Genomic DNA, 27,500 nt, shown 5'->3' on the forward strand with positions numbered 1-27,500 from the left:
TTGATGGAGTCATCAAATTATTTATGGAATAATGAAAAGTTTATTAATTCAACCCCGTTAACATTTGTTTTTGACTCTTATACTGGAAAAAAAAAAATAATTAGAATTTCTGATTCAAGTCTGGAAAGTTGTAGAACTCCTTCTGAAATTATTAAAAAAGGTACATACATAAAGTATGAAAAACATTTTCCTATAGACAACATAAATAATAATGAAAAGAGCGATGATTCCAAACACGAAATCTTAAGTAATTCATTTCAGATGCGAAAAAAATCAGAGCAGTTTCTTGAAAACATGACCATGCCTTCTCAATGGTCTATTTTGTCTTCTTGCAATGATGCTAGTTTTATGCCAAGCTTTCATATAACAGAAGTTACAGCAACACCATTAAATCTTTCACAACATAAAATATTGAATTATAAACCTAATGTAAAATCTCTCCCTGATCACAGTCGACTTTGGAATAATCCTGTATTAGGTGTTGATCATCAAGCCAACATACCATCTGTAGCAAGCTCAAAAAGGTTACTTTCAAGAAAATCGTTTGACACAGTAAACAATACATTTTCTTTTTCAAAAGCCATGCTTGAAAGAGTGGTAGTTCTTGGTCAAGTTGATGATAAATTTATAAGTTGTGTTTTAAGTTCAAAAGATGAGGGGGATGTTTTGGTTCTGATTGATCAACATGCTGTACATGAAAGGATCCGTTTAGAAAAGTTACTGGAGCAAACAGGTTTTTACAAAAATGATGAAGACAAAGTACATTTGAAATCACTCTTTACCCGTTTGCTTCCACCTGCACATGTTTGTTTTAGTGAAAGTGAAATAGATTTAGTAAGACACTATCAAAAAGAATTAAAAGAGTTGGGATTGATCTTCTCAATTTCGTCTCTACAGAAAAGTTCACATAGTATTGTACTTCGTTCAATACCGTGTATGTTTGTCAATGTGTGTGAATATCAACCGGAAGCAAAAGGTAGTGTTATAAATTCAACTCTAGTCAAAGATTTTATTATGGAGCAAATCCAAGTTATTAGCACTACTCATGGTAAATGTAGTTTATCGTCTTCAACACTATATAAAGCAATGGCTTCCTATGCTTGTCATGGAGCTATAAAGTTTGGTGATAAGTTATCCTTAAAAACATGCCAAAACTTGATGAAGGAACTTTCACAATGTGATCTACCATTTCAATGTGCTCATGGAAGGCCATCAGTTGCTCCTTTGTTTAAGCTAAATCAGTTAAAATATTTAGATAAATCATATAATCAAAAGGGATTAAATTTTTCCAAGTTGAGAATAAATAAGTAATTTAATAGCTTTTTTACAATTAGTTTTTATGGTTATTTGTTTTCTTTATTAAAATGATTATTTATTAATTTTGATTTATTTTGTTAAAAATGAAAGTCTGTAAAATGTGTTTGTTTGTTTATTTTAAATATATAGTGTTCTAGATTTTTCAAATAGTTTTTGTTGTTGTTTTTAAAATCTGTTTTGATTTTTGTTTTAACAGAAGTTAAACGAGTATTGATATTGATCCATTGAATAATTAATGTTTTTGAATTTCTCAGAATTTTATTTCTTAAAAAAATTTCTTTGAGTTTCATACATATGGTTAAAGTTCTTTAAGTTTCATAGTCTAAATGATAGCTGATATCTTCCTGATGGTTTTTTTTTTTTATAGATAACATCAGTTTGAAAGCTTATTATTTGTATAAAAAACAAACTTAATATTTGTTTAAGAAATTTCTTGAGAGGCTATTTTTTTTTTTTGCATATTTTATTTAAAAAATATATATGTTAAATTTATTTTTATTTTTATTATATATATATATATATATATATATATATATATATATATATATATATATATATATATATATATATATATTATTCATTATTCAATTATTTTAAAAATTATTAATCAGACTATTGTAAAAAAACATGGGTGACATGTCAGAAAAACAACAAGAAGAGTTGGAAGTTTTACAGTCGATCTATGAAGGAGACACAAAGTTTAAGCAGATTTCATCTATCTGTTTCCAGTATATGTATGGTGATGAGGAACAAAAGTCTATTCTTATCGAAATATCATGGCCAGAACTGTATCCAAGTGTTCTTCCAAGTGTTAATTTAGGTAAAAAATGAGTAAGAAGAGTCTTTAGACCTTACTCTTGTTTGATTTGAATATTTTTTTAGATCTTTTTCATAATGGATACCTAACTCCAGAGTTTAAATCAGAAATTCAATCAAAGATTCTTAAAGAAGCCAATGATCTTTTACATGATGCTATGACTTATTCACTTTTTAACTGGATGAGTGAACATGCAGATGACTTTATCAATAGAATAGCAGAAATTGTTGCCAATAACAAGGTAAAAAACATTTTTAAAATATTTTTTTATTCCATTAATTGTTGCTACCTGGTAAGTTAAACTATGCATAAAAAGTATAAAACAATAAGTAAATAGATTTTTTTCATACTTGCATTTTTGTTACACTCTTAATATGCCCATACATTTTTTTGTTACACCAGTTTTGTATTTTCTTCATCTACTTTTTTTTTAAAAAAAACCTTTAAAAAAATTATCAGTTTTAAAGTTATTTCCAGAACTATTTTTTCTACTATTAATTCCAGAAAAATATACACAATGTTTGTATTTAGTGCTTGTAAAAAATATTTAGTGAATTTATTAAGTTATAATCTACTCGATGAAATACAGGTATAACTGAAAGCTATTTTTAGGTTTAAGTTATTTCTTTTCTGTTCAGTTTTTTAGATTTTTTTTTTTAAAATGAGTTATATAATATTATATCTACTACATTAATATAATGTAATACATTGTCATTATATATTTTTTATATATTTTTTTAAATACTGAAAACAGCAAGATTTTGACAAAAGACAAAATATTTTGTTAACTTGCTTTCATTTGCTTTAATGTTAATTTATAAATAAAACAATAAGATGACAAAAGAAATTGCTTTCTGATCACTTAGAACAGGCAGCTGATTTTAAATCTGGTCTCTCCTGTGACAGACTCCTGATTTTATTCTCTACCTCTATAAATCTCTTATTTCTCCATGTAAGTTATATTTCTTGTCTTCTAGACAAGGTTCAAAAATGTGTTGTAAATATAGTTGGACCTGCTCTATCTCCTATACTTAAGACACTGTCCCATCGTTGTAAGGTTGCATCTTTTTCTACATCTTTTTCTTTTTTCTACAAATACTGTCATGGTTGTTACTCAAACAACCTATCATTTTTAGTTGCATTAACCAAAACATATTCATGCTTGAGGTATCATTCAACAAAGACCCATGCTTTTACTGTATCTGTCCCTTCATGGGATAGATGCAGTATGGGCATGAAGTAAAAGAATGGAGCTTTTATTAATTTTTAAACCTTGATTTGAAAACAATTATTGGAGAACTGATGCAGTTGCCAATGATGCAACTGATTTTCTTGTAGTTTTCAATTAATTTTATTGGATGTTTTACATTATTTCTGCAAGTAATAAATTTCCTCTTGAAGTCTAGTTTCATCAACATTTTATGAGTTGCAACCTGTATTTATGGCATATGTTGCCGTCCAGAAGTTATCTGTGCAGAGTGTTAAAGTATTGTAATGTCTAACATTCTGCACACTATATTTGTGATGCCACTAATTAAAAAAAAGTTTTATTATCTTTTTCTAGTGACCATTTTTAAACAATTCAGGTTGGGTTTTGGGTTTCAAATAATCTGCTAAAAAGTTTTTTAATTTTCTTTTATAAACTTTATAAAGATTCTCAACAAGCATATTTTTAGTAGGGGTGTCCTATGTTATATAGAGGTTATCTGATCTAGGCAGTGCTAATATTTGGTATCTAATATTAGGTAAAATAGAATTATTTAGTTTGGTAGACTGGATATTGCATAAAATCATAATGTAATTCTAATTGAACAATTTACTAATCGATTTGACCAGGGTTTGAAATAACGAACTTTTTTTGTGGACAATTTGTCCAATAAATACTCAAGTTTGGTGGACAAGTCTGATAAAACCTAAAGAAATACGACTGAAGGCAATTCCAAACCTGTTTAAAATATTCATTTTTTTCAACTTGACCACAGCAGTTTATTTTGACAACTTAAAGCATTTCAAAAATGCACTGAAAATAAAAAGAAAATTTAAAAGATAACTTATCTAAAAAAAAAAAAGTCTTTAAGATGAAATCTAATCTCAAAAAGCTAAAATTTGAAAAGGAAAATATATTTATTTTATATTACGTTATTATTTATATATATATTATTTATATTACGCTTTAAAAAAAAAAATTATACTATGCGAAATGCTTTGTAAGTTATTATAAATAAGGGAAAGTCGAGTAGCCCCGAACACTTGAGGAAAAAATAGATTGTACACATGTACTTACAGAAAACAAAGTGTCAAAAGACTTTTTTAAAAGTTTGAACAATCATCTATCGAATTAGAAACAAAAAAATAATTATGCGCCTTAATAATATACAAAACATAAAATGTTAGAAAAAAGACATGTTTTAAAATTGAAGGGTAGCCCCAGACACATAGTTTAACCATGATTTTACCTTCTTTTTTTTTTTTTACCAGTGTGGCACAATTATAATATGTAAATGGTTAGCATTAGACTGTTCTCAACACATTTAAAAAAAATGCCTTTAAAAATTGCCTTTGATATATAAGGAATAGGAATGAAAATGTCATCATTTAGAAATATAAACATTAGCTTTTTACTAATAAAAATAAACATTTTAAAACACTTTTTTCAAGTCTATGGGTTTGTGTATTATATTAAATGTATTCTTATTTATATTAAAAAGTTGCTCATTTTAATATGTAAGTGGATTAAGTTGTCCAGAACCACCCAACAAACATGTGTCTGATACCACCTGATCATTCCTCATTCACAAATACTAGTTTTAAAACCAATGAATTAAAGTAATAAACAATTTTTTTTTTAAATATTTTAAAATAAAATGTCTTTAATCAATAAAAAGTTATTAGTTTACATAAAAATTAGGTAAATTAATATGTGAATCAAATATGATGATACATTGCTATTCTGGTAGTGGGAAACAATATCTGGGACTCCCAGCCAATTTCTTCGGCATAATATGATAGATATTTTGCATATGCCATATTTTCACTCAAATAGTAGTATTTTAAATCAGATAGTTTCTTTTCACTCAAATATAGTATTTTAAATCAGATAGTTTCTTTAGTTCAAGCTGTACATCAATTTTCCAGAGTTACCCACCGTCCAGGGCTGCCCGACTTTCCCCTATATTAAGTATTATGTTTACTTATTACTTTATTAAATAAAGTAACAAACTATAATTCTAATGATTGTTTACAATAAACCCATTTTATTTAAATTATCAAAGAATATTTTACGTAATTTACATTTATATAAATATTTATTTTTTGATAAATCTTCAAATTTTTCTTAGGATTACTTTTATAAACACTTTTAATAGCAAAAAATTTTGGCGTGAAAACAAGCGTTACATAGCATAACTCAAATTTAATAGTGATGTGCCATCGGCAAAGGGCGACTCAGGCTAATTATAGAGTTTAATGTATGTATATAAAGGTAATATCTTAATATTAGGTATGCAACTTGCATATGTAAGGTGTGCCTATGCACCTGTTTAGTTTGGCTTAATAGTCAATACCGATGCATCGGCCAATACCGATTAATCAACCGATGCCATCGGCCGATTAATCGGCCAATGGTTTAGCCGATTAATTGGTTGCTGGTTAACAATAGCATAGGCTAGTAGGTCGAATCACTTCTGATGAATAGGAATATGTTAAATATGTAATTTAAATCCTTAATATTATTATAATACCCTTAAATAAATACATTCAACCTATTATTAGCCACAATCGGCATTAGCCGATGGCACATCACTATTTAATAGTATAATCTATAAGCATTAAAAAAACTATTACGTTAAAGTTTTTATAAAATAAATTTAAAAAGGGATTTTAAAAGCCAAAATATTTGTTTGAAATTTACCAAAAACCATCATACAAAAAATAAAACAAATACTGAAATATAAATTTGAATTAATGATTAATTGCAATGTTTTAATAAAAATGATAAAAACTAAGCTGCTTAATTCAAAAAAAGTTTATTGATTAGGCATCTATTAAAAAATGCTCAAAAGATTAAACTCAGAAATTAAAAAAAGCTCAAAAAAATGAAGTATTTTATTAACCACGGTTAGCACGGATCCTGATAATGTCAACCTAGCTGACCCAAGAACGCCACTTATATGAAAAGATAGCGTACACATCAAGGTACCCTGAGATGCAAATTTTGAAATCTTTTAATTTTATCCGCAGAAAAAAATTTAATTTGAATGTTCAAATTGAGTAAAATTTTGACTTCATAGTGCGCCAATAAAAACCCTTGTAGAATATGAACCACTCTATATAATTTGATAAAAATTGGTGCAATTAGCCTATAGCCACACCAAACTCTTGACAAAATTTCAGTCTAATTGGTTGACTGGTTTAGGATTTGTGGCAGTTTTAGTTTAAATTTTGTCAGTTTTTTGCTACTTTTACCTAAAAGCATTACCGATTACTTTGATATTCAGTCACTATTTTTAGAATAATGGTTACATGAGTGTTCTACTATGTAATACCAACAATTTTTATTATGAATATTTTATTGGGTACATGTACCATTTTCATTTTATAGACCAAAATATTGATTTGCTACTTAAAGCGTGGTTTGAATCCGTCAACATGGCTTTCAAAGTGTGTGTATGTGAAGGAGGGGGGGGGGTGGCCTCTATTTCTAAATAAAAAACAACATTTCTAAAAAAAGAGCCTACATTTCTCAAACAAAAGGTCCTCAAAAAAAAAGTGGGTAGACCATGGCCCTCTGGGCAGGAATGCATAGCGTGAACATATCAACATTTCCGAAGGTATAAACTACATCCAAAATGCTAGAAAAAGTGCAAAACCTGGTCAAATATCTACCAGTTGGTAAAACAAACAAAAAAGCAGATCTTTTAAATTTTTTTGTATTGGCTATTGAAACCATCTTAAATACATTTACTTTCAAAATTAATTAAAATATAACTATTTAAACCCTATTTTTTATATTGTATTACCATAAAATAGTATCTGATTACATTTATTTTAAGACTTGTTTTTTGGTTTTCTTCACAAAATATTTATTAATAAATAGCTCAATGTACTCTTTTTATACAAATATTCTATAATACTATTTTTAAAGATGGTGAAAATGTTCATTATAAGCCGTACGCTATGAGTTTCAGCTGCCCAATCTCTAATAACTCAAATTATTTTAGCAGTTCTTTAAAGATGCTTACTGTTTAGATCAGTTATGCAGCGCAACAATCTTTCTTTGTACTCGGGATGATTATTGTTTTGCTTATACCTCGACCAATGTTGATAAAAATCTTGATGAGAAGTTTCGACAGTTTGTTCACTATAGGGCCCCAAGGGGGATCCTTTGTGACTGATGAAATCCTTGATAGAAGGTGGTAGAAGACAGTGAATTTTAGGTGTTACGCTTGCACCAGTTATCATTAAGTAACACCTTTTAAAATTTTCAATTTTTTCAGCGAAATCCGGCTGAAGGATGTATCCAAAGCCTTCACAACTAAATTGAAGCTTTTTAATGCTTCAATTATGCACAAAATGTTGGGAACCATGTTTGTACCAGCAAGTTGCTGCAGCACCTCCACATTTTTAAGAAGTTTTCTGCATTCATTTCCCTCAAACTGGCTCCCATGATATGGGCTCAGTTGAATGTGGAGGGCGGCTGGCCACTTAACAGCTTCTATCCAAGCAGTTTTAAGGATCTTAAAAAGATGGTTGACAACTTCTAATAGGAGATGCAATTTGCAATTCCATTGGTGGGATAATTTCCAAAATCAGAACATTGACAGGCCCGCAGATGATTGGCTTTCGAATGACATTGCCGAACAGCTTTTGACATTGTCAAAACAGAATTTTAAAGGTGAGTCATTGGCAAATAAAACCACCTTAGATGTAAGGTTTTCTGAAAGATTATTTATATAGATAAGAAACAAAATAGGACCAAAGATAGAGCCTTGAGGTACCCTAGAAGTTACTAGAAATAAAGAAGAGTGTTGGCCTTCAAAGATGACTTAAATAAAGCGGTCAGAAAGAAATGAATTGATAATCTCAAAAAATTTTCTACATACATTAAACTTTATCAAAAGTTTTAAATATGTCAAGAGCAATAGTTCTTGTCGCACCACCTTCATCTTATCTGCCTCCATCTCATTTATCTCCATCTTATCTCATTCATCTTATCTTTGCTGCCTCCATGTTAGGTATAAAAAATGATTTTTAATAAAAGAACTTTATTTCTAACTCGGTAACTTGTTATTAGTAATAGAATTTTTTAAAATATAAATAGTTAAGTCACAAAAAAGCTGAAATGTTTTTCTTAATATCTTGATAAATTATTTGTTTTGGTAAGTTTAATTAGCTCTAAACTTATTTTCTAAGGTTGATTCAAGATACAAACATAACTTGTCTCGGCACTTGGGGGTTCCTTCAAGTACAAATATTAGTATTAAAGCAAATTAAGACTAATTATTTAATTTTATTATACAATTGTAGAATGGCTTTCTTAACAAAATATATGCTTGGCATTAATTACATAAGTTGTAAATAAGTCATAAAACTGAGATGAGATCTGTGAAACTAAAAGGTTGGTTATCTAAAAGAATCACTAAGGCTTTTTATGTTTTATTTATTTTATTATATATATATATTTTATATATATATACATATAGCTCTTATATGTTGTCAGAAAGTTTTTTCCGTATTTTGTTGACAAAAAGTAAAAATTAAAATGCAAGACCGGAATTTTTTTTTATAGTAATTGGTAGACTGCCTGCCCCAACCAAACCCTCAGTCGATGTAGCAGCACTCCCTTGCGAATCAGGCTAAAAGATAGTAGATGTAGCAGCACTCCGTTGTGAGTCAGGCTATTTGTCAATCGATATAGCAGCACTCTGTTGCAAGTCAGACTATTTGTCAGTCGATGTAGCAGTACTTTGTTGCGAGTCAGGCTATAAGATAGTCGATGTAGCAACACTCCGCACATGATTTACAGTAAAAAATAAAAACATTTTATTAAAAAAAATAAAAATAAAAACATTGTTTATATTGTTAAAAACATTCAGAATGTTTTTAAAAACATTCTGGTCAATTAAATTTGCGTTTTTGTGGGTTTTTTTAAAAAACGATTAATTTGTTAATAAATTAATGGTTTTAACTTTCTGACAACACGCAAATGTTGGACGAAAGTCAAAAGTAATTAAAAGTGACGTATGTGTTGGCGTAAGAATCATTTTTTTCCTTCTGTACTTCCCAAATGCAACAATCATTCAATTATTGCACATTACATATGATTATGTATAGATATCATTTAACTATTGCACATTATAAATGTTGATTTAGTTTGTATGATGATAGAGATCATTTAGTTCAAAATAAAACCTTAAGAAAAATATAAAATGGCATTGTAAATAAAGTGTTATTTACTATTTTGTTTATTATAAGATGTTTATTGTAATGATATTTGACATACGTAAAATAAGTTTATGTAAGTTTTCAGATATTTTAAAGATAACTGGCTTTTCTGTATCCAGCTGGATACTTTTAAAATATTGTTGGACACCTCTTTTTTTAAAAATGATCAATTTAGTTAGCCCTCTCAGGAAAGGCATGTGGTTAAATACCTTATATGACCATGAGTACAATTTTTTTTAGTATACTTGGCCACAGGTTTTTTTATATTTCTATAATTTTTGCGTTTAAAAAATGTCCTGTAAAAACCCAATTAATTTAGAGAGAAAAGTTAGAATAAACAAAATATAAACTGAAAGCAGAAACAAGCTTAACAAATGATAAAATAAATCGAGATAAATCAAGGATAAATCAAAAATAAAAGCATAACAATTATTTTTCAATAGTTAAGTTTCAAAGTAATTAAGCTTGGAATAAATATATTTAAAACTTTTATCTTTTTTTCTAAATTCTATGAAAACACTTTTAAATTAAAGTAAAGTCATATATAAATTTTATACTTTTTATTTTTTCTGTTTTTTTTATTTATTATTATTTTATTAGTCATTAAGATTTTTATGATGAGTCTAAAGTTTTTAACTTATTTACAATTACTTCTTTTTATCATTTTATTGATTGAAAATTTTCCTAAAATTTTCTATTATCAAAAAATTCTATATTTGATATTTGAACTTTTTGATAAACGAATACTTTCAGTTCTAATGTTACTCAATCTAAGTGCTGCGTTTAACATTATTAACCAGCAAAAACTAGTAGGACTAATAAGTTGTGAAATAGGTATAGTTGACTCATGTGGTTTGAAACATTTTTAGTTAACCGTACCTAAAACGTTTAAATTTGTAACTCATATTCCATGTACCAAATAAAAAATATGGAGCACTTTAAGGTACCTTAGTCCGAAATTCATTAATATCTATATGAGATCACAAATATCTGAACATAATTAATGTAAAAACTTTTGGATTTCCAGATGATCATCAAACTAAAACTCAGTGTGGTACTTGACAATCAATTATCTTACAAAACAAAATAAAAAAGATAAAAATTGTCACATAATAAGCAAAATATCCAAAATAGAAAAAATTCTTATCACATAAATATTTGTGTGATAAGAATTTTTCACTAATTTTATATAAATATGTTCACTAATTTTATGCACCATAGTTAAATATGTTCACTAATTTTTTCACATAAATATTTGTGCACCACAATATGTTCACTAATTTTTTCACAGCTAGACTATTGCAACTCTCTCTACTAGGGATACAAAGTTCCATCAATTTTTTGGGACTCTGGGACTCCGGACTCTGAGCTCAAAAATCATGGACTCCTTGGACTCCGGAATCCAGAATTTTTTTTTCTTTCTCAAATTAAATAAGGGTTTTTATTATCTGGAGTTTTTATGTATAAATGCCAGAAAAGTGATAGGGTACCAATAATATTTTTATTATGAATAATATATGTATATATATATATATATATATATATATATATATATATATATATATATATATATATATATATATATATATATATATATATATATATACACACATATATAATATATATATATTTTAGGTGCCCTAAGAAGTCTGTTCGGTCTTATCACAGAGCACCACAGAAAAGCAATTAACAGGAATTTACTCCTCCTTCCTAACCAATGTCACAAAACTTGCCCAAAAGTGGGTTTGAACCATGATCCCTTACTTTTTAGGAAAAATAAGGGATCCGTGGGTTTATGCAGCCGAGCGCAAATTCGGTACATATTCAAAAAAATTTGAATAAGTTCTCAAACATTATTACCTACAGGTTTAGCCAGGGGGCGATTTTATGAGTAAAACGAGGAGGGTGAGTCCTTCAAAAGTGATGAATGTCTTATAAAAAATATTGAACTGGAAGTCAAATGTTAACTCCTTTTAGGGGAGGGGGAGCAACCCGTGAAATCGCCCCTGGGCCTAGACAATTGATGACGAGGAAATACTTTAATAAACAGTTTATCATAAGTACTTTCTTAATGGAATAAAAAAAAATTATTGTTTTAAAACTATAAATAAATAAATAAAAATTGTTACATATAAGTTTTATATTTAAGAAATATAAAACTTATAATTAGGGATGGCAAAAATCCCGGAAATTCTCAATCCCGGGATTTCGGGATTACAAATTTGTCCCCGGGAAATCCCGGGATTGAATGAAAAACTTACAATCATAGAAGATAAAGCCTGCGAAGAACTTTTAATTATCAAACACTATTATATGATTAATTTAACTGATGAAGTAAAGTAATTTAAACTATAAATAACACCTTTAAACGATAACACAAAATAACAATGTTTAAAAATAATATAAGTATACATTAATATATAAGAGTTATAATTCGTTTTGAAAGCTCCACCTTAAAAAACTCAAAGCGTCCATCATTTCATCGTTTAATCGTGTTCGATTTTTAGAGCATAAAAACCCAGCAGCTGAGAATGCTCGTTCAGACTCTACACTTGTTGGTCGTATAGATGTAATATAGTTATACACTTTTTAAAGGTGATCACCTCTTGTGCCACCACTTTCAAATAAAAACATTTCTTTTTCAATCTTAGAAGTTATACTTTCTACCCTTATAGGTGTTGTTCGTATAGCTATCAACCCTTTTTCCATAACTTCGTTTAATTGTTCACTAATTGTTTTGACTTTCTTATCACCTTCGTCGCTTCTTAAAACCTGGTTTAGCTGAACATCACAACTGCTGTCTGCTGCTGATGCTATATCTGCGGGATGAAAACGCTTTATCATGCTTACTATAATCTTTTTATTTTGATTACTTGTATTTGGTACAAAAACATCTGTGATTTTCGTTGATGTAACCTGGCCATTATGAAGATAATAAACTAAACTACTTAATGGTGTTCTCCTCTCTTTAATTCGGTGACTCAAAGCAGCATTAAAGAGAGGAGAACACCATTAAGTAGCTTAGTTTATTATCTTCATAATGGCCAGGTTACATCAACGAAAATCACAGATGTTTTTGTACCAAATACAAGTAATCAAAATAAAAAGATTATAGTAAGTTTATTCCCGATTTCAGATTTTTGTTGTTTTATTTTGGTCAACATAAACTCTAATGCAATGTCAGCTGTAACTAAAGTTGCGTCTCGTCGACAAAGTGCTTCCACAGTGGCTTTAACAGGAGTCAAAAGTGCTACTAAATCAGATACAATTTTATATTCATTTTCGTCCATCTTAATTGAATCGTCAATTTTAGAATCCAATTCTAAATCTAGAAATGCCTTTTTAACACAATGTTTTAATTTGTCAAATCTTTCAAGCATAAGCAATAAGCTGCTCCATCGGGTTTTACAATCCATAATCAAATGGATGACCTTTCCAAACTCAATTTTTATGTACTTTTGTAAATAATTTTCATTTTTGGTTGGCGACCTTTTAAAGATTTTTACAATTTTCCTGACCTTTGTTATAACAGGTCCAAAAACTTGGTGTTTAATAGTAACCTCAGAGGTTTCATTAAACAAAAATGAATTATTTGAATCTTGAATACAATCTTCCTCTTCAGAAGCATAGTCATTAATACAATCATTATCTTTTTCTTCATCACTGTGGTTCTCTAAACTTGCAAAGGTAGTGTGCTCATCATCTAAAATTTCATCGATTTCCAAGTAATTGGGGTCATTTTTATAAAGAACTGATATTACTGCCAGCTGTAGAGCGTGGGCAAAGCATAGTTGTTGATCACTTTCTATAATTTTTCCAAGTTTCTTCATGACGCTTGCACCATCCGTGGTAATACCAATGATATCGTCCTCAAGTTTTATTTTAAAATTGTTGAGTCTTTCGTTTAGAAGTGAAACGCACTTTTCTGCTGGCATAGATCCTAAAATGCGAATCAAACCTAAATTCCAATAACTTTTCAACTCGTGTACGTTCACATTCATGTATCTGCAGTTTCCAAAAGAAGTCCACTCATCAAGCGTTAAGGAAAACTTGAAGCCTCTTGATATTTGATCAATTATTTCCTTTATAACTAGTTTTTTAACCTGTTCATAGTAGTCTAACACCATTTTTCGAATAGTGTTTCGTGATTTTGGGACATTTTTTAAGCCTCGTGCAACTAACCCAGCTCGTATATCAGAAGAGTTGCAAATTGTATTAAATGATATACCATCTTTTGCTGCCATACGGGCAAATACTTCAGGTAGGCATTCATCTTTTTTCGATGTTGTTGGAAAATAACTTGTGATTTTCGGTTTTTTATTTTTCGGTTCTAATAATTCTTTAGAAGTTGAAGGTGTCGTGGATAAACTTGATTCCTGCGATGTTAATTTAATTTTATGTATGGAAAGTAAATGGGTATGAAGACCTTTCGTTGAACCACCAGCAATTTTTAATATTTTTTTGCATGTAATTACTTTGCATAAGGCTGTTTCATCTGCTCCTTTTAAAAAATGTTTCCATATGAGATTTGTGCTGTTGAATTCAGCGTACTTAGTCATGATATCAGGCTAATTTCTATCTTATTGAAAAAAAAAAGTTATATTTTAAGCTATTTATTGACAAATTATCTTTATTCATAATTCAAAATGAACTTATGTGAAAACAATTATACTTCGAATTAATAAATAAAGTTTATTTAATATACCTTCCGTATTTGATAACTTTTAATGTTTAAGAACTTGTGACAATCACGCCAACGTTAAGAATTTAAAAAATAAAAGGAAAACATTGCATGGAGAATAAGCAGCTCAACAAGTTTTATAGCGAAAATTTAGACATTTTAAATAAATAAATTAAGTTTAATCAATTTTTGTTTTTATTTATTGTTTATTACAATCCCGAAATCCCAGGAAATTTTAGAGACTAATCCCGGGATTTCGGGATCATGAATTTGTCTGTAATCCCGGGATTTCGGGATCCGGGGATTGCCAACTCTACTTATAATGAAATACAATGAAAAGTTTAAACTCAAAACACTTTATTTTCTTTAATTAATTTTAACAAAAAAAAAAATCATTAAACAAGCTGTTTTTTTAACAAAAAACCTATTAGATCACAATTGTGGTTAAATGCTTTTACTTTAAATTTTCTGAATAAACGTCACATAAACAATATCAAAAGATAATTTAAATATTCTAAACGATAAAAGTTTTGGTTTAATGTAAAACTACTGAATGGGTAGGAAAATGGCCATTTCACACGTAAAGTCCAAGCTGCATAATGCTTCTTAACAAGGCGTAGCATTCGAATCGAAACTCAATCTGACAAAATAAATAAAATCGGCAAAGAAGGAGGTTAGTTTCCTGGTCAAATGCTCTTTTTTAGTGCTTTGTGACAAGATTGTCAGGTGTTTTTTAAGCATATTATTAACTAAAAAAAAAAAAAGTCCCGGAGTCCTAAAATTTTTATGGACTCCAAAGACTCCGGGCTAAAATAGGGACTCCATGGACACCGGCTCCGGACTTTGCATCCCTCCTCTCTACTATGGAAATGAAAAGACACAATTAAAAAAATTGTAGTCACTTCGAAAGTGCAGCAAAACTAGTATTTAAAATAAAAGTAGAATATCAAATAGATGACCAGCAATTAAAAAGTTTGCATTGGCTGAAAATCAGAGAAAGAATTATTTCAAGGTTCTTTTAATAATGCCCAAATCTCTTATCCATGAAGCACCCTCATCATTAAACATTATGGTTCAAAACTTAGAAATATACTTCTAAATATCATTCAAAATGAAAAAATACTGCTCTTTATAAAAAAACTAAAATCTTATTTAATAGTTAATGGCAAATTATTTTTACCAGAAAAACTTAATTTAAACCACATTTACTCTTCTTGTTAGAAATAGGCAAAACTTAAACAAAATTGATAATTTCAATGTTACTATTTTTTCATAAATACAAAAATAACATGTTTCGCATATTTCATTTCATAAATACACAATTTATATGTTTTCATACGCAACTAACATGTTTTCATACACAAATTACATGTTTTAATACACAAATTAAATGTTTTAAAATACACGTTTTCACAATCAGTTTTTTACAATTTGTCACAAACAAGTTTAATTTAAAAGACAAGTTTTAATTTTTATAACAATTCTTTCCTAAAAGTAAGAAGCAATGTAGCTTATATACTTTGATACTAATAAACTGTTTATTATTAGATTACAATGTGTACTACACATACCTAAAAATTACTTTGTTTGCAAAAGTGTACAAATGAACGTGTAAAACCCTATTCAAGTGAAAATAAAGATAATGAATATATAAAGTAAATAATTATCAGCATAATAACTCCACATTACATTTGTGAAATGTTTAGATGTTGACTAAATAAATTTAAAAAATATTAGTTAAAAAAACTTAATGCTTTTTATGCAGGATTAAGTCACAGGCTTGAAGCCAATTGTTTTTTATGTATGATTAAGTCACAGGCCTGAAATAAATAGCTAAGTATTTAAGCTGTTAACTTTAAAAAGTCTTAATTAAGTTTTTTAAATAACTTGCAACCATTGTGCTAAATTATTATGTGGGAACCAGGTATTTATGATCTTGTTTTTATTAAAAGATGATCATTTTGGAGTGCATTTTAAAAAGTTTCTTTGCTAATTAACTCAAGTGGTTATTATTGTATGTTGCTAAAACCTGGGGAAATCACTTTTTTTTCAAACTAATTAATAATTTCTCAAGGCCTTTATGAAGTGTTCCTTATTTTGAAATGGTAAAAATCTTTGATCTTTTATCTCTGAAACTCCCCAATAGTTAAAAACATTCAATCTTCTTTTTTTTTTTTACTCACAAAAAGTTATTCTTTATTACATATTAAAATGTTTTCTTGTTTTTTAGGTGTTTCGTGAGACAAAATTAATCTGTGATGACAACTCCATTGTTTCTACAAAGAAAGAGAAGAAACAACAGTTATCTAAAGCACAAAAGCGAAGAATAACTGAGCAAACTAACTACTTAGGCGAGAAAGAACGTGGACATGATTGGATTGATGTTGTAAAACATTTAACGCAAGGTGTATGAGCAGCACAATATTGAAGATATTGTTGGAAATGAAGTTTTCGGCTTTAAGTATCTGAAATAAAAGATATGTGGTTGAATGTATAAACTAAAAAAGAGTTCAAGTAAAAATTAATGCTACATTATCATAAAAAAAAAAGTGTGTGGTTATGGAAAATAGGATTAATGAAATTATTAATTTTTTTTTTTTTTTTTTACATGAATATTTTTCATTAACTGGATTTTAGATTTTAAATTTTTACATTTATTTTCTATACTAATAGTATTTATATAAAAAATGAGAATATAAGTTTGCCTAAGGTTATTTATGAATATAACGTATTTTTAAATATATATATTTTCTACTTCAATGTATTTTGTTATGAGTGTTACGTATTGTTTTGCTATGGGGACAAAGTTTTTAATAATGCCTTAAAAACCTTGAATACTCTCAACAGGTTTGACATTTGAAAATAGGTCAACCTAGTTTGAAAGTATTATATATATATATATATATATATATATATATATATATATATATATATATATATATATATATATATATATATATATATATATATATATATAAATATATATATATATATTTATTTATATATTTATTTATATATTTATTTATATATATAAAGGCGTCTGTAGAAGGAAATGAGTGCAAAAGCAGTTACAGGCTCTCCTAAAATAAACATGGCAAGCTGTGCGAGTTGTCCTCTAAACAGCTTTTTATGAGAGCTTTTGGTATTTGCGTGAGCTATCCTTTTTGCTTTATCCATTTAAAAGTTTGCTTTATCCATTTAAAAAGTTGTGTTATCCATTTAAAAAGTTGCTTTTTTTACTTGTTACGAGCATATGCAAAATAACGTAATTGTTACAAGAATATATATATAAAGAGCATCATTTAACGCACTGTGAAAAAAATTCATTAGACAAGCATTTTCTTTGGATTTTTGCGCTATCCATTTATTCATTAACAACTTTATTTATTTAATGGAAAATTTGATAAACAAAAAGCTTTTTACTGTTTATAAAAAATATTTTATATTTTCTTAATGTAATAAAATGTAGGAAGTTAAAGATTATTAAATTCAAAAAGGCTCCGCAATAAAAATACAGGCCTTGTTTTAAATAAAAAATGCTTAAAGAATTAGCTTAACGCGATATTTGATGTCATAAAATTCTCTTTATTTTTTAATTTTTTTAAACATTAACTTTTTTAAATTACTGCAATAATGTCAATTACCGCAAAACGAGTTACATGTAATTAAGCAGTTTTTTTATTATATCTAGAAGGGTATGTTTATTTATTTATTTTTTAATATTCAATAATTAAATTTAATATTGCATTTTAAAAAAATGTTTCATGTTAACTAATTTCTTTCTTTTCTCAACATTTGCTCAATATATATATTTTTAAAATCAAACTTGAATTATATATTTTCAAAGTCTAAATTAAATATTTTTTTTTATCAGAATAAAATTATATATTTAAATATATATTTTTTATCAGAATTAAATTGGCATTGCCTAATGCTGACCCTAATTCTGAGGGTTATATATATATATATATATATATATATATATATATATATATATATATATATATATATATATATATATGAATATATGTATATATATATATATATATATATATATATATATATATATATATATATATATATATATATATATATGTATATATATATATATATATACGGTTGTGGTGTAGTGGTAGAGTGCTCATATGCGAGAGGTTCTGAGTTTGATCCCCACCACGTCCCTGGTAGTACCGCGCTCAACTTGTTTCTATGTGCAGCGACCTTGTTCGTCAAGATTCGTGTTTCGGAGTTATAGAGTTTCAGAATTGATAGAGGGTTATAACCACAATTAAGTAGCCTCTTCGTCTTTAGTGGCCTTCTAGGCCTTGGGGAGGTAAATTAAAATATATATATATATATATATATAAATTACTTGACAACAGCATTGTTTGTCAAGTTTGTCAACTGCATTGGTCTTAGTGCTGCTTACTGCTTTCTTAAAATTGTCTTAACTTAAAATAAACTAGAAAGTTGCATCGTTTGAAACATATTTAATACAACTTTTATAATGACTAAATGATAATTTTTTTTCTTTAGAAAAACCCTAAAGTATTAAAATAATAATGTTAAAGTACTTATGAAATATAAATAAAGAATGGGTCAATGTCAAATGAACTATATTTCTTCAAGAAATATTTAGTCAATAAATAAAATGCCACCTAAAATTTGTAAAGATTGTTATACTAAACTTGGTTTCTTCAAAAAAAAGGTTAGTGATCAATATTTATATAGAATTAATTTTTACTGATTCTGGTTTATTCATTATCATTTTTTGTTGCTTAATTTGTTCAATATATTATTTTTCTTTTACATTAAAATGCTTATTTGAACCATTCAAGGCTTCAATTAGCTTAAAAAAAATCTAATTGCCAAAATTTAAAAATATATATTCAACTTCCTGCCCACCTTTTTTGTAAGATCATAATTTTTATCATGAATTAGCTAAAAATTTATCAACAGTTATCATCAAATTTCATCAAAAAATTCTTTTTAAGATTTATGACCAAAAGAAGTTTTAAATTTCTCTCATTTACCCCCTGAAATAACTTTGAATGGTCGTCACTTTTAAATGAAAATTTTTTTTTGGATAAAATTTGACATCTATTGATGAATTTCGATCTAGTTTAATATAACACACACAAAAAAAAAAAATTGAAAAATTTCATTCAGGAGCCATACGCTAGGGGTGGGCTATTAGGGGTCCAATAGGTTAGCTACAATTACTTAATTGCTGTAAAAAAAATTTTTTAATCTGGTATATTCTGCATGTCATATATCATCATATCATATATTAAAAAAATTATGTTAAACAGTTGTTCATTGGAGGATAATATTTTATTTTTTACAAGCTACTTTAAAAGTGTTTAGTTGTAAGCAACAACTGCGTTTTTAGCACTTCGATATAGTTTGGTCTGTGCTCTCTAACTTTTCTCATTTGCCAAAACTGATTGAAATCCTGGTGAATGGATTCAAGAGCTTGTTTGGTCCAGTAACCTAAGCCTACAACATAAAATGTACAAAATAAATTTTTGTCTATTTAACGAAAAATTATCGTAGTTTATGCAAGTTTTAACTTGCATAAACTGTTTTAATAGTGTAATAATATGTATTTAATTATTATTATTATAATTAATTGATAATATTATAATTAGTGATGTGCCGGGTATCCGGTTCAGACCTGGGGATCCGGTAGTTTGGCTGTTTTACTGGGTACCCGGAATCTGCCATTTCGTTGCAGTACCCGGCACGAGGTATCTTAAAAAATTTAATAAAAGTTAACCATAAGTAATTTAAGTGGTATTTTAAATTGTGTTGAGATATTGTTAACAGGATTGCCTTTAGTTTAAACTTCAACCAATAGACTTTTTGTTATAAGTTTATGAGTGTTATGGAGTCAATAACCACAAAGCCCTATTTACTCAATATAGATGTGTCTCACTTAACATGTTTTTAAAATATACTTTTACAAAAAATCAGAATATATTGCAAAAACAAAACTGATTTATACGGATATTTGAATAGCTTCTTTTTATTGTGTGAGAGAATATTTTTACTAGTTTTAATTCTAAAGCTCTTGATGTTTTTGGCGTTATTGACATCAGACACCAAGAAAATATATTGGTTAGTGATATTTTGCTGACCTCAAACACTTCTAGGTCGGCATTGCCAAATGCCGACCCTAATTCCGAGTGCTGTAATATAAAGTAAAAACCTAATAAAATTGATATCAAATAAAATTAATGATACAAATAATAATAATAGTAATAATAATAATAATAATAATAATAATAATAATAATAATAATAACAATAATAGCAATAAAAAAAAAAATGTTAGCAATAATAAGATAAACAATGATAACAATAATAATGTTAATAATGAAAAACACTGATAATAAAAATAATAAATTATAATAAAAATAAATCATTAATAGATTTCTTAACAAAAACTTAATATTATATTATAATAATAAATAAAAACTGACATAAAGTAACAACCTTCTGTGAGATTTATTGTAAAGAAAAACAGTTATTGTAAAGAAATCGACAATGAATAATTAATATTTATGACATTTAAATCAAAATAAAAACTACATTAGTTTTTTTTTTTTTTTTTTCATCTTTACTTCCAACAAGGTTGCAAGCAAGTACTATTTGAGTTAAAAGTTACGGAAAGAGAAAAGATAAAATTTATAAAGAAAGATATGATTAACAGACAATCAGAAAAACAAGAAAATGGAGCAAATTCCAAAGAACACATGAGATGCTAGCTCTTTAGAGCAACACCCATTTTAGTATTTATAGAAAAGAGAAAGAGAAGCAACATTACAACAATGTGACAATAGTTAAAGGTTGGCTGCAAGAGCAGGTTCAACTATGTTTACAATACGTTTTTGCACATATAGTAAAAGGAAAAGAGCATCATATGAAGATATGCTCTTTCATATGAAGATATAAACATATGAAGATCTCGTGCATAGCAGGATCTACATATGATGCATATGCATTAGACAAAACCTTTTTAAAATGGTTTCTGTTTCTGGAGAATTGTTTTGGCGATAGATATGGAAGTAATGGTTATTATTAGTAATTGCAGCAGCACAAAGAGAGGAAAACCATGGAAAAGAGTAAGGCTTAACTTGGAATTGTCTAGAGGGAATAAGAGATTCCATGCCAGCCTGAATCCAAAAAGTTACATAAACCGAGCATTGACTTGGATCAGAAAGAAGACACGAGTTGAGTAGCAAAAGAAAATGATTCGAATTGTCTGGAAAGGGTAATTCAATATGAAATGAGCCAGAAATTTTATAAATGTCATCCTTTATCTCAGATTTTGCTGATTTTTATACAGTTAAGAGTAATTAGTATAATAAGAATTCCTTGAAAATTTTAGCCTGTAGCTCCAAGAAGATCCTGATATATGACCATTTTACTTTTAGTAGATATTGGCCAGGCCCCTCTTGTCCCCTCAGAATTTCAATGTTTATTTAGAGGTTTCAAGTCACATAATTTTAAAATTATTTAATTTTATCACCTAATAATTTGTACCCGGCTATTTTCATGGGTGAAGAATCCAATAATATGATAAGAAGTATAAAAATTTATTATTAAGTACCTGTATTTATCAATTTAAATAGATTTAGGCAATTTTTTATACACCTGTTTTTAATGCCCAAGAAACTCATGTGACCTTGATGATATCAAAAAATTTTTTATATACATTCTATAATCATTGATCTTTCAGAAAACATAAGCATTTTGATTTACAAGTATATGGATTTTCATTTGTGGGGAAAGCTTGGTACTTCTGTAGTGCCGATGAACATGCATTTTGAAGTTGTTTCCAGGGCTCAAGACACCAGGAAGGGGGGTTGGGTCATGTTCCCCATTTTTTTGTAGCGGAATCTTGCAATAGATTTTTCAATTTCCAGACAAACTGAAGCTCTGAAAATTTCAGCATTTTTGTAGTCCTGAAAAAGTGTGTTAAAATTGTTTGCAGGGCAGACTACCAGAGGCCAATCCATGGGGCCAGGGCACCAGGGGCCATGCCCCACTTAAAATTTTTTTTTCTTAAGTGGGGAATTTAACGAAGTAAAGATAACTTTGTAAGTAATGTCTTCAAAAATTTTTTTTTCTGTTTTGAAAAATATTTTTGTATTTTATTTTGTAAACAAAATACAAAAAAAATAGAGCGTCAGTTGTTGTTACAAGTGCATCAATGATGTAAATTGTGTTGGTAGTTAAAACCCAACACTTATCTGCTCTAGATGGCCAGAAAAGTGTGTTAAAATGGCCATACAGGTTTATATAATTTCTTTAATAGATGACAAATCTTAACTTTTTCCTGTCATCATCATGAAAAGATTTCAATACAATAAATTTTATTTATCATACCAATCCAATGAAGCGTATCAACACAGTTTTTACATCATATAATCTCACCAAATTTCAAGTTATTAATGTTAGTTTGCTGATTAGTTTGAGAGCTTTAAATGCCATAAAAAGAAAAAATGCCTGTTATAATAAAATCTTTACTTGCTCATTTAAAGCTAATATTATCTATAGATTCTGGGTTAAATTGATGATAGTTCCTAATTTCAAGAATTGTTCTACTCTTTAAATCTTTTCATGATGATGGCAGATAGTTAAAATTTTGTCATCTGTTATTCCGGATCACCAAGTTAATTCTTCTCTGGCATCTTTTCTATAACAATCAAATCTATTTAAATCAGTCATTCTACAATAAATTAGTTTATAACAAGTATCATTTGACACATGGATGCATTTAACATCTGCCCAAGATGAGTTTTTTTTATCGAGAAACCATCTCTAGCCTTTACTCAACCAAGGTAGGGTGTTAAGTCAGAGTCGGCATCTCCTAGCCTTTGCCTAAAAAAGCATAGCCTACAAGGCAGCTGGGCATAAAGCAGGTTGCACTGGGTTACATGTTACCAGTAGCAGTATAGCCTGACCTGACACAAATAATTGAATTTATCATCATTGATTAATTTTCCAATCAGTTTGTTGTTCTCAGTCAGTTTAATATGGAAATCAGATTCCACACTTTTTCGTTCACTTTTTTTTTTTGAATTGTTTTTGGCACCTTTAAAAACAGATTTTTTTTGAAAGAAAAAACTTTACTTCTTACTTGGTTAAGTGGTGAATAAAAAATTTAAATCTGTTTTCACTTGACTGGCTAAATTTTTCCTCCTCGTAGAAAAAAACATTTTTAGATCATAGTTGTCAACAGAAAAGTTTTCCCAAAAGTGCTTCTTGATAATGTTTTCAAAATTTTCTCCTGCTTTAGATCTGTTTTATTGCATTTGTACTGGATACACATACTGTGTGTTTTTGCATTTGTAATGGACACACATACTTGCATTTGTACTGGACATAAATCGTTGTCTTTTTTCAAACAGAATATACACAATTATTTTTAAAACTTTGATCTTTAGCAAAGTATTGTAATTCTTTTCTTGATTCAGAATAAAAAAATATTTCTTCCTAGTTCTAAATATTTTCTTACTAGTTAAATAAAATTATTACTTACTAGTTAAATAAAATTTACTTTAAATATAATTAAAATATAACTTACTAGTTAAATAAATAAAGTTAAATAAGTTAATACTTACTTGTTAATTAAAAAAATATTTTCTTACTAGTTCTAAAATGTTAGAACTAGTTCTCAAATGTTAGGACTAAAGATAAAAAGACCGAAGTTAAGATATACTGTAGTCTATCTTTTATATGAAGTCTAAAAAGACTCAAGTTAAAAGTTAAAAATACTTTTATTTTAGTCTTATACCCGCTCTTATAAAATTAGCAATGTGCTATAGACAAAAGCTATAAGCCAATCGGAAACATATAAATATTTCTATCGCCAAATAAATTGTTTCAATTACACCTATAATGGCTGACAGAAAAATATTATTTTAATACCGAAACATTATTATTAAACTTCTTAGCAAGTTTCTCTAAAAGCTACTAACAAATGATTTAAATCTTTACAATTATAAAATGTGCTAATGGGCTGCTTTTAAATTAAAAAAAAAGTTCATGTGATACAACATATGGTCTTAGGGACCTTCAAGGGCAGAGTTAATAGTTTAAACCAAATGGTTCAAAGCAATGGTTTAAAAGCCAATCAAAAAAAGATCAATTTAAACCTAATTTTTCATTGAGAATATTAAAACTAATTGGAGTAGCTCAAGATAAGTTGCAATGAGATTAAACAAAAATAAGTTGCAATGAGATTAAACAAAAATAAGTTGCAATGAGATTAAACAAAAATAAGTTGCAATGAGATTAAACAAAAATAAATTGCAATGAGATTAAACAAAAATAAGTGACACTGTTAAAATTTTTAAAGAGCTGATAAACATATTATCATTTTTATCAACTGAAAAAAAAATATTGGAAACTAGATATCTTCAGACTCAGTGATGCTCATTTCCTTGCAAACATGCTAGATTCTAGATATTTTGGATCTAATTTTTCTGAAAATAAAAATGAAGCTGCAATGATCTTTAGAGATAAAGAATTTAAGAACTACCAATAATATTTGAAAGTTAATAAGTTGAAAGCCAAATTGGTTTTATTTGATAAAAAACTATTTGTATAGTGAATCTGTTTTTTTAAAATTTATCACTTATAGAATGGAAGAAATCTCTAAAATCTTTGGGCTGCAAAAAGTGTAAATTGCTCGTAATGAATGAGCAATAAAACCCTTTTTTTAAAATTTGATCACTATTTTATTATTATTGAATATGACAGGTGTTTACTTCATTAATACTTGTTACTGTTTTTTTGTAAGAACTTTATTCAGAGTATATTTGATTTGATTAACATTTCTTTATTAACAAAAGCTTTTAATAATAAAGCTGACAGAGAAGCTTTAAAAAAAGATATAAATAAACAAAATAAGATATAAATCAAAATGTAAATAATAAAAAAAGAACTATAAGATATAGTAAACATCATACTTAAAGCTTTTTTATAGCTTGAAAGACTAACCTTATGTTTTTGTTGTGGATTCAAATGACAACATTTAACATTAACTGGACAACTTATATATAGATAGTATATTTTTTGTTGTTCTTTAATTTGTTATTATTTATAATAATAACCGTTTTGTCATTTGTACAATTTTATTTTTTATTTTTATTTTCTTTTTTTTTCTTTTTCAGTGTTTATTTTAGTTTTGTTTGACTATTTATTTATTTTTATTTAGTTTAAATGTCGTCAGTGCAAGGGTGACTATTGTGAACCTTGTTTTAGCAAAGTAAAAGATCATAAATTAGAGTTGTGTGACAAGTTAATAAATAATGATAACATTAATTGTTGTTTAAAATGCGTAGTTTTTTCTAAAAAAAACTTTCAGAGAGGTAATTTGTTTTTGTTGGAAACAAAACATTTGTCAGAATTTTTGAATGAACGCCACATATCTACTACTCATTGCAGAGAAAAATATGATTTAATCGATCTAATAATGGAGTTTGCTGAAATGCAAGGTTTTAAAAGTGTTTCAGATATCGAACATGATATGATACATCGCAGAAAAGTGGAAGAATTACGAAGAGCTGAGATCGATCGCCAAATGGAAGAGAGGGGTGAAAACAGTAGAGGCCTGGAAAACCATTCAATAACTTCAACTGAGACATTATCTTTTAGAAATAACTTTATTTGTTCTGATGCTGCTCCTGTTATAGTTGTTTCATATAATAGCAGTACAGAATTAGTAAACAATTCAGAAAATAACATAGAAAATAATTCAAATATAGAAAATGGCATAACTAATATTCTAGATTCTTCGTCTACTAATGATCAGTCAACAAATGAATCAAATGTTACAGTAAATTTTTTATTTTATAGTTTTTATAACGATTACTTTTTTACTTTTTACTTAAAAATTCAGTAACAAAACAGTATAATGTATTGTATATTGTTATTAACAAAACAGTATAATGTATTGTATATTGTTATTACTTTTTTTTTATTCAAAACTGTAATGTTGCAGTCCATTCAATAAATGTTATAGATTTATTCATGTTCATATTTGCATATATATATATATATATATATATATATATATATATATATATATATATATATATATATATATATATATATATATATATATATATATATATAAAATTTAATAAAAATCACAATATTTTTTATTCTTGACATGTTTCGTAGTCATACTACATTTTCAAAAGATTTAATTTACAATTAAAACTCTGGTAAATAAATTTAAACCTGAAGACAATACAGAGAAAAAATTAACGGACAAATAAACTTGTTACAAACCAATTGAAAATTATATTACAAATTATAACAAAATAAACTTCCTAATATTAAAATATTAATGATAATAATAATATAGTAAGTTAAATAAATTTTTAGTAAGATGGATAAATTTATAATATAATGAGATGTTTGTTTATTTAAAGAAGGATTTTCCCATTTAATATGAAGTGCTTCTTTTATTTTTAATTTGTTAATGGTAGAGGCAGTATCTAAAATCTGAAAGCAATCATAATTAGTTAGTGTTTTACAATTAATGGATGAATTTAAATGTTTAAAAATATGCGATTGCTTGTCACTCATAAGGTGCTCATTTATCCGTGTTGTCAAATGTCTGGAGGTTTCTCTAATATAACTGGCGTTACAGCCAGCACAAGAAAAATTGTAGACAACGTTAGATATAAGCATCTTAGGAAGTGGATCTTTTATGCAAAAATTGTTTTTTAATTTATCGGTTGTGAATATAAATTTGATTATTACATTTTTACAAAACTTTTTAATAATTTTATCAATTTTAGTTTTAGTGAAGTTTGAGTAAAATCCAATAAATGGAAGCTTAAAATATCTTATATTAGTATTATCAACAGTATTTATAACAGGTGGATTAATTTTCTTTTCAACATATAATTTAATTTCAGTGTCGATAACTTTTTGCGGAAATTGATTATTTTTTAAAACTAAAGAAAGATTTTTTATATCCTTATCAAATCCAAACCACGTGTTGTTAATTTTATATGTTCGATCAATCAAGCAACCTATAAGACCAGTTTTGTAACATGAAGGGACAAAACTAAAGAAATTTTGTAAAAGACCCGTGTATGTTTTTTTGTGATAAACTGATGTAGAGAGTGAATTAGACTTATTAATAAGAACATCCAAAAATGGAATTTGGTTGTCTTTTTCTTTTTCCATAGTAAATCTCAAGTTTTTGTGTTGT

The 27,500-nt window shown here is 27.5% G+C and overlaps 2 protein-coding genes across 2 annotated transcripts in view; both read left to right on the forward strand.

Moving 5' to 3' along the window:
* The first annotated feature begins 1,916 nt into the window (after positions 1–1,916).
* LOC100213240 (RWD domain-containing protein 4) lies at positions 1,917–17,018 on the forward strand. The gene is made up of 3 exons (XM_065807141.1): positions 1,917–2,137; positions 2,200–2,375; positions 16,489–17,018. The coding sequence occupies exons 1-3, from the start codon at positions 1,945–1,947 to the stop codon at positions 16,669–16,671; spliced, it is 552 nt and encodes a 183-aa protein (XP_065663213.1). The 5' UTR covers positions 1,917–1,944; the 3' UTR covers positions 16,672–17,018.
* A 1,767-nt stretch (positions 17,019–18,785) lies between these two features.
* The window catches only part of LOC105845646 (E3 ubiquitin-protein ligase RNF34), an 11,480-nt gene continuing 2,765 nt past the window's right edge, over positions 18,786–27,500 (forward strand). Inside the window, exons 1-2 of the mRNA XM_065807142.1 lie at positions 18,786–18,966; positions 25,488–26,108. Of these exons, the coding sequence (XP_065663214.1) occupies positions 18,910–18,966; positions 25,488–26,108 (678 nt within the window). The 5' untranslated portion in view covers positions 18,786–18,909. The remainder of the gene's footprint in view (positions 18,967–25,487; positions 26,109–27,500) is intronic.

The sequence above is a fragment of the Hydra vulgaris genome, chromosome 10 (genome assembly GCF_038396675.1).
Source record: "Hydra vulgaris chromosome 10, alternate assembly HydraT2T_AEP".
NCBI classification, from domain to species: domain Eukaryota; kingdom Metazoa; phylum Cnidaria; class Hydrozoa; order Anthoathecata; family Hydridae; genus Hydra; species Hydra vulgaris.